General features: G+C 59.4%; 1 protein-coding gene across 2 annotated transcripts; it reads right to left on the reverse strand.

Moving 5' to 3' along the window:
* Positions 1-3,431: 3,431 nt before the first annotated feature.
* Positions 3,432-12,000, reverse strand: N4BP3 (NEDD4 binding protein 3). Of its 2 annotated transcripts, none has more exons than XM_032270924.1 (5): positions 11,661-12,000; positions 5,860-6,210; positions 5,080-5,601; positions 4,483-4,737; positions 3,432-4,362 (listed from the first exon to the last, which is right to left on the reverse strand). In XM_032270924.1, exons 2-5 carry the CDS (start codon positions 6,178-6,180, stop codon positions 3,835-3,837), a joined length of 1,626 nt encoding a protein of 541 aa, XP_032126815.1. In that variant the 5' UTR covers positions 6,181-6,210; positions 11,661-12,000; the 3' UTR covers positions 3,432-3,834. The 2 variants fall into 2 exon arrangements, with proteins under 2 accessions (XP_032126815.1, XP_032126816.1); XM_032270925.1 differs by having other exon boundaries at positions 5,860-6,207; positions 11,661-11,908.
* Positions 12,001-13,285: the final 1,285 nt, after the last annotated feature.

Genomic DNA, 13,285 nt, shown 5'->3' on the forward strand with positions numbered 1-13,285 from the left:
TCCGGGTCCATCTGGGAATGCCCTCATCCCCTTCTGCTCCCAGAGAAATCCCTCGAATCTTAGTGAAGGCCAGCTTGGCCTTCACTGCCTCAGGGAAGCTTACCTGCCTCCCCACCACCTGGGACAGATGAGTCAGCTGGGAACGCCCGTGGGCCTCCAACCTCTCCTCTTGTGACATAATCACTTTTGTTTTTGTTGCGAGAAGCACCACTTTTTCTTTTCTGAATCCAGTATGGAGGCCTAAGCCCCCACCCACCAGGGGGATGGGTTATCTCTACCTGAACTGTCACTGCGGGGCTGCGCCCTCTTTGTAGAAACCCCTAACATCGATATCCCCTTAGTCTCAGAGAAATGTACCTGGGCTCCCATATAGGCTTCCTCTGCCTGTTCCATGCCCTGCTGACCCACTCACCACCATGGGGCCCCTCTGTTGTCCCTAGGCCTGTCTTAGCACTGCTGGATTCTTCTCTGTTCTCTTTACCTCCTGCCTGGCCCCAGTCACTATTTGGTGTGGCCTTTACTATCTCCAACCTGTGTGGTCTCCCTCCCCCAGCCACAGGTAAGCCCCACCAGGGCAGGGGCCCGAGGGCCTTGACCACATTGGCTTCTTCATCTGAGAAGGGCCCCGAATACATCACTGGAATGAATGGCAGCTGGCCTTGGAGTCCCTGTGCTTGCCACAGACCTGGTACCCACAAATGGTGAATGAACATTCAGTGTCTTCCCCACCCACCCCACCCCAAGCTCAAGCTTCTAGTAAGGAGCTCTGATTGCTCCTGACTTCACATCCCACCAGTGCCTTCTAGAGCTACGGTGAAGATACCGCCCTACCCTGGCAATGCCCACAGCTCAAAGGAGACGGAGGCAAACCAACAATTAGAGCAGCACGGAAAGAGCTGTCAGAGCGATGCATGGGGGATGTGGGCTCAGGGAGGAGGGAGTGCCCAGGCAGGGGAGGTTTCTCTGAGCACCGTGGGGGCTCTGTCTGCAGGATGAGGTCTCAGAGGGCCAGAAGGGCCTGCCAAGGTTGGAAGGAGGCACCACTATCAGTGACCAGAGGCCACGTGTGTCAGAAGCCTCAAGGGACGGGCCAAGGGGCCCAGAGAGCTACTGGAAGGGTTGACACTGAGTGGAGGACTGGAGGCCCCAGAGGCAGGGAGCCCAGCAGCAGGAGGCAGCCACCTTCTGCAGAGCTGGCTGCCTGGGCCAAGCCTGCTGGGGAGGGGCTGCAAGGATGAACCAGGGCAGCTGGGGAGCTGAGGCCCCGCCAGCAAGTGGGAGGGGCAACCCTGAGGTGGTAGCCACTACAGTGACACCTGTGATCAGTGACACCTGTGGTCGGCTGGCCCCAGAGCCACCCAGCCGGCTGGGGGACCCAGGAACTGGTTTGTCCAGCCTGGATGAGTTGACAGGGATGCGGCTCTGGCTACGAGACGCCCCAGGTTCAGCTCCGGTGCCCTCCCCCTACATCTGGGCCTGGCTTTGGTTTCTGGCACAGCTGCCAAGTTTTGGTACCGCCCACCCACTCCTCACTAGCTGTACTGGCCAGCCCAGCTCCCTAATTGCTGGGTGGGGAACTGTTCTGCAGAGCTGGTAAACCGAGGTGGACCCTGGCACCAGGCGCCTGGCCTGACCAGCCCCTGGCCATGGGGGGTGTGATCAAGGCATCTGGTCAGCACTTGGCTCTGAGGGGCCCTCTGGAGGAGCCATTGTTCCAGAGATTTCCATTTGGGGTGTGGAGGAATTTGTGAAATGGGAATGGGTACCAAGTGGGTGTGTAGGAGTTTGGCCTGCCTGACCTGGGCACGCCCCCTTTCCCTCCTCAGGCAGACAGCTCAGGTGTGGGCCTGCATGGGTCTCAGCTAGGCCTAGGGGTCTGTCTGGGACACAGGCTCCACCCAAGCCTGCCCAGTGCCAAGACAGACTGGGACTGACAGGAAGGAATGGGCAGCAGGTAGGGCCCAGAGGGAGCCTGCACGGTCTCCAACCCAGAAGCTGGCTTTCGGAGGCCAGGCTCCCAAACACACCCCCTCAGACACACCCACTACCCACAAGCACATCTTTACACACACCTGCCACTGACAGGGCCATAAACACACCATCCCCACAGCAGGCAGTATACACGCTTCACTCTGTCCTGAAAAGGCAGGGTCCCCCAACTTATGCTTCATACCCCTCCCCAAACATCCATGGACACTAACTCCACTTTACAACCAGGACCCACCTGTGGGCCCCGAGGGGCTGCCAGGCATGGCCAGGGTAGCCAAAGGGAGTGGCTACCTCCCTTTGGAACTCAGAAGTTCCCTGAGTTGCCCTGTCAGGGAAGGAACTGGTGAGCTGACTTCAGCATGCAGGCCCCCTGGGGCAGGGGCTCATCTAATTCAACCTGTGTCCCCCACACTCACAGGGCCCAACACAGCACCTGGCGCACAGTCAGCACACACTGCACGGCAGCCAGTCCACCGATGAATGTGTAAGGAAGCTGAGCTTTCCCTCAAAGGAAGCGGGAGACACCACTTGCACAGCTAGAGTGAACCTGTGTTCCAGACCCAGGCACCCAGTGGAGAAGCAAAGGCCCAGAGGGCAAGCCAGGCCTCTGAGAGGCCACGGGCAGGAGTGGGTTTTAGGGACCAGCCTTAGCTGAGAGCAGAGATCTGGGAGCGCTGACAGTCCTGGAGTCCAGTGTAAGATAGAGGCAAGGCAGGTTGTGGAACGCTTCCTCCTGGGAGAGCTTTCCAGAATGCAAACCAATCATATTTCACCCCTACTTAACAATGCCCTATAGCTGATGGGGGAAACATTCCCATTCCTTGCTGTGGTAAAGGCTCTTTCCCAAGAAACCCACAAGCTTTCCCATCTCTCCTCCTGCACCTTCCTACGAGCCGCAGAATGCGGCAGAGGGAGGGGCCAGGAAGGATCCTGTCCTTCCTGGCCCCTCCACTCCTAGGGCCCCCTACTCCTATGGAGGGAGGGGCACACTACAGTCAGAGAGACAGGAGGTGGGTTCTGGGAGGGGCAGGGCCTGAACCTGTGTATACTCCAGCAGTAGCTGTCTTAGGCTGACCCCAAGCACCTGGGGCCCAGAGTTCCCACCAAGAAAACATTTCATGTTCTCAAAATGCCTTGGTTGACTCGCCCTTTGTTTTCTTGGTGTTCCCTGGTATTGTTCCTACTGAAAAATGCACTGGTGCTAAAGAAAGGAATTTCAGCCCACACGGCAGCTAAGGAAATGTGTGGGGCTGAGGCAAGGAGCAGGATTCCTCCGCTCCCAACACACACGCCTAGCAGCCACGCAGACAGGTACAAGGTAGGCCCTCCCGCTGACCATTGCCATGGGAGGAGCTACTGCCCAGGTGAACGGCCTCAATTCCAACCATCCATCATTCTCTGGTCTCAGGCCAGGGACAGGCTCAGCATATTCCCTGGACTTCCTGGTAGAAAACATGGTTTTATTCTGGAAGAGGCCAATATTCCCACTCCAGCCTCCTTCCATGGAGAAAGGCCCCAGCCCAGTCTCCAGCCTCCCTCCCTCTCACCTGCCCTTCAGGACCTTGGGGCTCTTGATCCCCCAGCCTCCTTCTCTGGGCCACACCCACTCCAGGGAGCAGGGCTGGGCCCTGCCTAGGTGCTTCTCTGCCAGGAGGGCCTTGTCCTGGCTCCTGCCGGGGCATTCTACCCAGCCCATGGCCCCACCAGATCTCTCCTCTCCTTGCGCCTCCCCAGCCCTGGGCTGGCCTCTGCAGGTTCCAACCCAACCAGTGTAAGGGAGGGCTGAGCCAGCCGTCTCAGGGCACCTTCTGACAGTGTTTCTGCTGTCAGCTCGCTCTGCTGGACTCAGATCTTGGAGGACTCGAGCCGGGGACTCCAGGGTGTGGGGGGCTCCCGCAGTGCACGAAGTTCCTGCTCCAGTGCCTGGTTGCGGCGGTACATGTCCATGTAGCCCCCCTGGATCTCCCGCTGGTAGCGCAGCACACGCTCCTTTTCCTCCTGCCAAGTCCGCCGCTCCTGCTCAAAGTGCAATGCCTGCTCCTGGCCCCGAAGTCGCTCCTGCAGCAGCTCAGCCCGCAGCTGCTCAGCATTGTCCCTGGCCTCGCTGCCTCCTGCCTCCCCCAGCAGGCCCCTGCTCTTGCAGTCATCAGTCTCACAGCTGCCTGGAGCCTCCTCCCGAGGGGCCTGCTCCTGCAGGCTGCGCACAGCCTCTCGCAGCCGGGCCAGCTCTGCGTCCTGAGCCTGGGCTTGTGCACGGCTGCCCCGAAGTTGCGTCTTCAGACTGAAGATTTCGGCCAGCTTCTGGGCCAGTTCTGCCTGGGCTTCCCGCAGCTGCTGCTTCAAGAGGCTAATCTCTGCTGTCTTCTGGCACACCTGGGGGATGGGGAGGATGCGAGCAAAGTAGGGTGTGGGGAGCTGGTTTGGGAGGGGCAGGCAGAGGAAGGGACTGGCAATGGAGATGGGAGAGTCTCCGAGCCCTGTGGCATCTCTCACCTCCCATCGGGCTTCCTCCTCTGGTCGTGCACTGGGGTCGGCCTCTGGGAGGGTGCTGGGGGCCCGAGGCTCTGGAGCCAGGCCCTGCTGAGCCCGAAGCTCCTTGCGCAGGCGCCGCTGCTCCTGCTGAGCCATGAACAGCTGCAGCTGGAGGTTGCGCTCGCTGCGCTCAGCCTTCTGGGTCACCTCGTGCAGCCGCTCCACATACAGGCGCTTCAGCTCAGCCAGCCACAGCCGCTGGCGCTCCTCCAGCACCTGTCAAGGGGAAGAGATGCATCCACCGTGCACCTCTGGCCACTGATCATGTCCTGTGACCCTACACCATGCATTAACCCGTGATGTCCTCCAGAGGTGTGGTGTCCCCATCTCATGGCCCTCCCAGGGAGCCTCTCCCCTTCCTTCCCACACAACTCTCAGGCAAGGACCCCCAGTGACATCCCCACCACCTGGGATGCAGGGGAAGAAGCCAAGACAGCTCTCTCTTTCTTGCTGTCTTGTGTCCATAGCCACGTGGGTGAGCTGGCTGGGACCCCTCTCTCTGGCCTGTTTCCCAGTGCTGAGGCACAGAACAGGACTCCAGGGCAGGGGCTCCCTCACCTGCGTGAAGGGGTTGGAGTCGACCTCATCACCAAGTCCCCTCTTGAGCTCCTCACAGGTCTCAGGCAGCACAGCTCCCATCTCCTCAGCAGAGGGGCAGGAGAACTCATAGGGGGGTGGTGGCTCGGGCAGGCAGCTCAGCACAGCTGGTGGCCCAGCCTCCTTGGGTCCTCGAGAGGCCCGGTCCAGGGAGCCCCCGAGGTGGTTAATGTGGCCAAGGGAGGAGCTGAAGGGGCTAGGGCCAGTACCAGGACTGCGGCCGAAACTACCCCCGCTGGAGGAGTCAGACAGGCTGGGCTCGGGCTCCGGGCCGCCCTCATCTAGGCTGAGGGCATGCAGCAGCTGCGCCCGGGCCTGGCTGGCACGGGGGCCAGGGCTCAGGGGTGGGTGGCAGGCCAGCGTGTGCAGGCTGCCATTGCTTCGCCACAGCTTCTGGCCTTTGTGGGCCGCCAGGCTCTGCATGGACAGGAAGCCTTTCCCGTTGCCCGCTGAAGGCTTGAACACAGAGGGGCGGATGCGGCACTGCCAGGAAGAGAGGGCAGGTGTGAGACCTGGGCAGCTGCCTGCTTTACCTTCCAATGCTCCCAAAGCCCTTGAGGGATTCTCTTTGAGACTTCGGGGCGTGTGCCACTGGGAGGCAGCAACCAAGCCTCAGGAGGCCAGCCCATAACACGATTTTCATATCTCAGCAACCCCTGTCCCCACCCCATCCCATCATCAGGGTCTCTAAGGAGACCCCACCCTCCCCACACCTGGTAAAGGGCTTGGCCAGAGGCACACCTTGTCAAAGCGACCCCGCTCCGGCAGCGAAGTCTTGCTGAAGTCACCCCCTCGAGGATGTTCCCGGTAGTAGAGGGTGGCATAGTCAGCAGGCTCGTTCCGAGGGGCCCGCTTGGTGCTCTTGCCGTCCTTCTTGGGGAGGTGCAGGTAGCTGAAGAGCTCACGCTGGCCCAAGCCCTTCCGGAGGAGGCCATCAGGCTGGCGGGAGCCCCGGGACCCGGCCAGTGCTGCCCGCAGCTCTTCAGGGGAGAAGTCCTGCCGTTCCAACAGGCTGCCCACGCTGCCCATGGCAATGCCAGCAGGGCCTGGGGCTGTGGCCATGAAGTTTCAACAGGGCACAGGCAGCTGCTTCTGGGAATTGGGAGGCTCCATTAGGGGCAGGTGGGCACTGGCTGCCCAACTTCCCTGGGGCCTGAAAACAAGGCGCTTGCTCCCTGTAGCTCCCCACAACCTGGCCCAGGCCCAGGAAAGGCAGATGTGGGTCCAAGAGAGAACCCCAGGACAGGATCCCTAGACTGGCAAGAGAAAGAAGTATAGGCCCCAAAGCCACCTGCCCATCTGACACTCTGCTGGAATGAGTCTAAGGAAGTGCAATGGTGCTCTAGCCGTGCACAGAAGGGCCAGTTCCACCTAGGGGCCTGTGCAGAATTCAGAGGTACGGGGAGGGGATAGGCCCAGAAGCAGCAGGACGGGGGCCCTCCTCCCAGCACTGGGCCCGCATAGGGCTAAGGAGGACGGACTCAGCCTGACTGAACCTGACCTTGTTTACCCCCCTGCCAAATTCCCCACCAAATTTGTGGGGTGGGGAGAAGGCACAGAGACCCAGGACCAGTGGGACTCTCCATTCTTCCTCCTTCCCATGGGAGAGGGATAATTCCTGCAGCCCCTCTTCCTGCAAAGGGTCAAAGCTCCCCAAGGGAAACATCTGGCACGGGTGTGGTTGGGGGCTTCGGTGGGAGGGATACAAACAGGAAGGGCCCAAAAGGAAGAAGGATGACGTGAACAATGGCCATAGTTTCCGGGACAGGTGTTCACGTCTGGGCAGTGGTGGGAGGGGGAGGAAGGGGCAGCTGGACTCATGCCAGCCCTTGCATATGCTCTTACTCCAAAGCCTAGCAGGGTGGGTCCCAAATCCTAACCCTGGCAGAACCAATCCAATTGGTGTGTGACCTCGGCCAGGCCACTAACCTCAGTGAGCCTGGGCTTCCGCGTGCACACCTGGCAATAACACTTATCACCAAGATGCTGGGAGAATGGGGTGGGATAACATGACAGACACCCAGTCCAGGCTCTGGGCCACAGCCAGGGTCAACAGGCTGGCCGGAGCGAAGCTCAGCCAGGCACACAAACACTGCTAAGGGACCAGGCTGATGGACCGTCTCCCACCTGCGCTGGGCCACATACTCTGGAGGTGGGGCTGGTACCTAGTCCCCAGGGGATCCTGTGCACAGCCCAGTGCCCAGCCTAGAGCGGATGTGCAGAAAGGTCTGGCCAAATGAATGAATGCCACCTTCTCTGCCTCCCGCCCCCAAGCAGCTGCTCCTATCCTCGAACAGAAGCCCAGCAGGCAGGCTGCAGCTGTGAGTCCCCTACTACCACCCATGCTTCCGGGACACCCACTCCTGCCCCGAACAATGGTCGTTAGGAGGCTCCATCTTCCTCAACCATTTCCAGGTTTTGTGTTTGTGGAAGACAAAGTTCTCTGGGAGGGGGACCTGCCCCAACCCCACAGCCTTACCTCACCCTAGGCAAAAATGACCTCAGCTCTCTCTCCACCAACCCCCAGACCCAAGACGGGGCGAATCTGGATGTGCACAGCACACCCAGCCCAGCCCCAGAGAGCAGGCATTGCAGGACACATAGGGGATGCACCCACATAAGGAATCACAGGTGCTGGGTTCCCACAGTGACTCGGCCCTGCATAGGGGTCCCACTGAGTCCTGTTATGGTCGCTTTCTTTCTTTTTTTTTTTTTGTTTGAGACAGGGTCTTGCTGTTTACCCTGTCACCCAGGGCGGAGTACAGTAGTGCAAACATGGCTCACTGCAGCCTCGACCTCCTGGGCTCAAACGATCTTCCCACTTCAGCCTCCTGAGTAGCTGGAACCACAGGTGCATGACACCGTGCCCAGCTACTGACCCTTCTTAAAGGTAAGGTCAGTAGGGATCAGAAAGGTGAAGTGACTTGCCCAAGGTCACAGCTGGTCAGGGCTGCCCAACATCTATCGGGGACCTAGGATGTTACCACCTACAGCCACAAGTATTGGAATGGAAGCATCCTGTCTCCTTGACCGATACCTCCTCCCCACAACAAGCCCACTCCAGCTAGAGCCGTGGTTTGTCCCTGAGCACACTCAACTCCTGTTGCTGCTTCCTGGGGAGGGGATGGAAGAGACCTGCTCTCCAGCCTGCCCTCACTCTTTCCAGGGGACAGCAGACACAAATGCTCCGCCTTTTGTCATGCCTCAGTTTCTGCATCCCTGAAGTGGGAAAGGGCCAGCATGGTGGCTTACGCCTGTAATCCCAGTACTTTGGGAGGCTGAGGCAGGAGAATCACTTGAGCCCAGTTTGAAACCAGCCTCAGTAACATGGCAGGACCCCATCTCTATTTATTTTAAAAAAGGAAAAACAATAAATAACGTGGGAAAGACTCTGCTTGCCCAGCCTTCCTCAAAGGATTACTGACAGAGATGGAGGTGAAAGGGCTTGTGAACTGTAAGTCCTGTATGGCCCTGGGGATGGAGACGTTGGCAGCAGTGCCAAATACGCCCACCTCACCCCAAATGCACACCGCCTCAGCTTCCCTTGGGCAGATGCTCACTTCCCGTCTCAGAGAGACAGAACTGACACCCCATGTTCTCCATGAAGCGTCTCAGGTCCAGGGAGAGTCCTTGAGCTAGAGGTAGCCACGGCCACAACAGTGCATATAACCACACTCACCACATGGTATGCCACATGTCAGCCCCACCCAGCAGCACAGAACCCATGTTAGAGGACACAGTGCAGACAGTCACATCCAGCAGCAAACACCATCATCCAGCCGTGCACAAGGTCACCACAGCACTGAGAACCTCTTGGGACACACTGACAGAACAGCAGCAGCCCGAGTGATGACCCAGGTGTCCTTCCCAGCCCCTAGGCTAGTGAAGGAGCGGCAGACAGCCCCTTTGTCTCTCCTTAGGCCCCCATCTTCCCCACTCTGCCTCTCCTGGCTGATTTCTCTGGCTGTATTATCAGCTCCCCCAGCAGGGCTGAGGCCCCCAGCTTTCAGGACGCTCCTCCCTGCCTATGTCACAGAGTGGGGACAGTCTCTTTTCCTAAATGGGTCCACCCCACCTCTACCCCCTCCCTCAACACACATTCCTTCCTTCCTGTTGCTTGGAAGCCCAGGGATTGCCTGCTCAGGGCAGGGCAGCTGTGCAGGCTGGAGAGGATTTGGTGGGGGAGGAGGAGGGGAAGACAGCAAGTGCCTTGCAGCCTCACTGCAACATCAGAGCAAAAAGCCGGGGCCCCTGCACAGGTTGTGGAGAGAAGGGTAGGGGGCAAGTCAAGTGCCTGGGCTTCCCTGCCCTGGGAGCTGCAAACCCCCAACCACCCAGCTGGCTAGATTTGGGCTGGGACACTCAAGCCACATTCTATGCAGATCCCAGTTGGCCCCAATAAGGCCTCTTCACTCCTGCTCCCTGCCACCAGTCCCCTCACCCGTTTCCAGTCCCCAAGATTAGTGGACAGCACTGGAATCCCTGGACACAGAGAGGAATCTCTTTCGGACCAATCCTTGGTGAACACAGCTGCCCTGGCTGGCTAGGAAGCAAAGAGAGAGCATGTGCTTTCCTTGGGGGGGTGGGGGTGTCCCAGAGCCTGTTAGTGGGTGCCTTTTTGGGTCAGACAAAGGGCACTATCACATCCGCACAAGAAGACGAGTTCTGGCATTCCACTTCACAAGAGGAAACTGAGGTTCAGGAAGTGAAGCAATGCGCCTAAGGTCATGTTCAGCTGAGAAAGCTGCAGGGGAGAAAGCACACAGGCTCCCAGGACTAGAAGTCCTCTCTGAACCCACCTTGCATCTCCTCTGGGGTGGAACATCCCAGCCCCCACATGGGTAGGAGTACTGCCTGCCCTGGCTACAGTCAGCCCCTCCTGAGCCCTGGCCCCAGGGAAAGGTCCCACCACCTGCTGGGGGATCAGTTCTGCTAAGGGGCGTGTCTGCAGCTGTCCCTAAGGAATGGGACTGGAATGTCCCAGCTCCAAAAGAGGGGGTGGTGGGCAAGGGGGGCCCAGAGAGGGGCTGGGAGAGGCTGGCCCACCCCATCTCCTCTGTGACAGACACTTGAGGCAAAGACCAGGGGCTGACGCCTGCAGGAGTGGTGCTTAGTATCACTATATAGGCCCACTATATAGGCCTTCCGGGCTGCAGCCCTTCCATTTCATTATCTCATTTCATCTCCACAGTAGCCTCATGGGGGCAAACAGGACAGTAATTACCCTCACTTCATTTTACAGATCAGGAAACCGAGGCCTAGGAAGACGAGGTGAGTTGTCCAAGACCCCACAGTGAGAAGCAGTCTCCACTCCCTGGGCAAGGTCCTCTACCTCAGCTCGCTATCCTAGCCAGGGGTCACGGGTTCCCTCCATGGGCACACTGCTGTGTACGCATTGCACGTATGTCTGCCTGGCCCTCCACACAAGTTTCTCCCAAGGACACCTGCAACCAGGCTGGTCTGGACTGCAGTCCACCCGGCCTGGAATGCCTCCTGTTGACCCCCAGGTCAGGAAGAACTAGAGGAAACCTGCCTCCCGGGGACTCCGAGTCCCTATGCTAGTTCTAGCTCTAGAGGCGGTAGCAGGAGCAGGCTGGCCGCATTCATTCAGTCTCGCACATGCACACCCACATACTGCCAGCCGGTAGAGGAGCCCTGGCCGGGAAGGCCCTGGGAGAAGGCTGATCACTGCGCCCAGGATGGCCTCCTGCGTCCGCTCCCTCCTGAGGACAGCCAGGCCAAATGTGTTCCTATGTAGTTGGGGTCAGGGGGTGGTCCAGTGGGAGACAATGGGTCCCAGTTCTCTTTCTGGAGACTGTCAGGTCCCTGATTTCGGCTTGGCCCCAGCCCTCACTTTGGCCAAAGGCTATGGCCGGGACTGGACCGCGTGCTCTGGCGGTCAAGACCTAGGAATGTCCCCTACCCGCAGACCCCTAGCTGCAGCCCGGACACGGCAGGGGGTTGGGGGGGATAAAGGAGGTGTTGGGAGGAGGCGAGAGATCTCGTGGGGAAGTCGGAGGGGCAAACAAGGTTGGCAGCCGCATGGAATTTCTCTTAGGAAGGCAGGGGTGAAGGCGAGGGCTCCCCAGAGGTCCTGGAGCTACCTAGGGGGCGGGGAGGGAAACGCGTCTCCTCTTGGCCCCTCCCTGGGGCCTGGCTGGAGCGGCTGGGCAGGGGGGCGGAGGCCGAGGTCAGACTCCGGCGCCAAGGACGCCTGCCCCACCCAGCCGTGGCGCAGGGGTCCCGAGCACTGCTCCCAGGAAAGCGCGTTTGCAGGGTTTGGGGAAAGCAGGGTAGCCGGCCGCTTGCCCCACCAGCGGAGCATCGGGATCGGCCCCCGATCCGGCGCCTGGCTGCCCGGGAGCAGGGACACCTGGGCGCACGCCGCACCCTGCCACCCCCGCCCATCTCTCAGACGGGAGCCTCGGCCAGCGGGGGCTGCACCTTCACCAAGGACGCCGGAAAACCATACCTCGGAGACCTGCTCCGCCCCACCCCCCGAGTCCAGCCCCGGGTCCCGGCCCCCAGAGCGCCCCGCTTACCATGCTGGCGACTCACTCGCCGGCCCTTGGCTCCGCAGCCCCCGCGCGTCGCAGCTCCCCCGCGCGGCTTTGAACCCTTCTGCAAAACGCCGGCTCCAGCCGCGACTGCGAGCCAGGTCAGAGCGGCTGGGCGGCAGGCGCCGGGAAAACGCGGGCGGGCGGGCGCCGGAGCCGGATTGGCGAGGGAGGGACGCGCTCCGCGGCGCTCGCTCGCCTGCCCCAAAGGCGGAGGGAAAACCCGGCCTGACTCATCCGCTCACGGCGAGCCCAGAGCCCGGCCCGGCCCCCGGATGTGGGGGGCGGGGCCGGGGGGCAACCCCCGCCCACCCCCGAGCCAACCTGGGCCCCGCCCGGGACAGACCGCGCCCCCGGCCGGGACTCACCGAGGCGCCGCGCGGTGGTGGCGCGCGAAATCCGGGCTGGCTGCGCCCACGTCGCTACAGCCCTGAGCGCTGGGGCTCGGACCCCGGGGGCGAGCAGCCCCGAGCGCTGCCCACGCCCCAGAGGGCGCACAACCCGCCCGCTCCTCCTCCTTCCCGGTTCGCCTTGCCCGCCTAACGAAGAGGCTCTTGAGGTCCCTCACCTCCCGGATTGTCGCCGCCTACTCTCCGGAAAACGCTATCTCCCCCCTTTGAGGCAGAGCCACAGTAGTACTTTGAGAAGTGAAAAGACTTTACCCCACTACTCTGGCTGAATTGGGCACAAAGTTATTTTCTTTTTGCCTCCAAAGTCTTCTGGGGGCAGCAAACTCAGGTGCCTCCAGGGGCCAGAAAAATTACGTAAATGAGTCGTGAGCTTCCTATTGTAAGACAGTAGGAAGACATGGAAACAGAGACACAGACACGTAAAGGATTCATATTCGAAAAATTAAAACACCGTTTCCAATTCAAAAGTTAAACAAAAAGTTACCACATGACTTAGTGATTACATTCCTCAAACAAGTAATATTCTCAGCAGTGCTACTCATAGTAGTCAAATAGCCAAAAGGTGGAAACAGTTCAAACTAACAATTGATGAAGGTGTAAGCAAACTATGGATCCATTCAGTGGAATATTATTCGGCCCTAAAAAAGAAATGAAGGCCACGTGGTGACTCACGTCTGAAATCCTCCAGCACTTTGGGAGGCCAGGAGTTCAAGACCAGCCTGGGCAACTCGCAAAACCCCATATCTGTCTTAAAAAAGAAGAAGAAGAAGACTGGATGTGGTGGTTCACCCCAGTAATCTTACCACTTTGGGAGGCCGAGGCAGGTGGCTCATTTGAGGTCAGGAGTTCAAGACCAGCCTGGCCAACATGGCAAAATTCTGTCTCTACTAAAAACACAAAAATTAGCCAGGCATGGTGGAGCGAGCCTGTAATTTCAGCTACTTGGGAGGCTGAGGCAGGAGAATCGCTTGAACCCCAGAGGCAGAGGTTGCAATGAATGGAGATTGTGCTACTGCACTCCAGCCTGACTGATGGAATAAGACTGTGTCTCAAAAAAGAAAATAGGAATGAAATACTGATGATACCTGCTTCAACATGGATGAACCTCTAAAACATTATGGCAGCTGAAAGAAACCAGACACAAAGGCCACATGCGGTAATGATGCCACTTGTAAGAAGCAAATCCACACAAACAGAAGG

The sequence above is a fragment of the Sapajus apella genome, unplaced genomic scaffold (assembly GCF_009761245.1).
Source record: "Sapajus apella isolate SASKATOON/1434 unplaced genomic scaffold, GSC_monkey_1.0 scaffold219, whole genome shotgun sequence".
In the NCBI taxonomy this organism is placed as follows: domain Eukaryota; kingdom Metazoa; phylum Chordata; class Mammalia; order Primates; family Cebidae; genus Sapajus; species Sapajus apella.

Coding starts and splice junctions, on each gene's coding strand:
- N4BP3 (XM_032270924.1), bottom strand. CDS start 6,180: ATGGCCACAGCCCCAGGCCCTGCTGGCATTGCCATGGGCAGCGTGGGC. Junction 4,738..5,079: donor ACTCCAACCCCTTCACGCAG/GTGAGGGAGCCC, acceptor TCCCCTTGACAG/GTGCTGGAGGAGCGCCAGCG. Junction 4,363..4,482: donor AGGAGGAAGCCCGATGGGAG/GTGAGAGATGCC, acceptor CCCATCCCCCAG/GTGTGCCAGAAGACAGCAGA.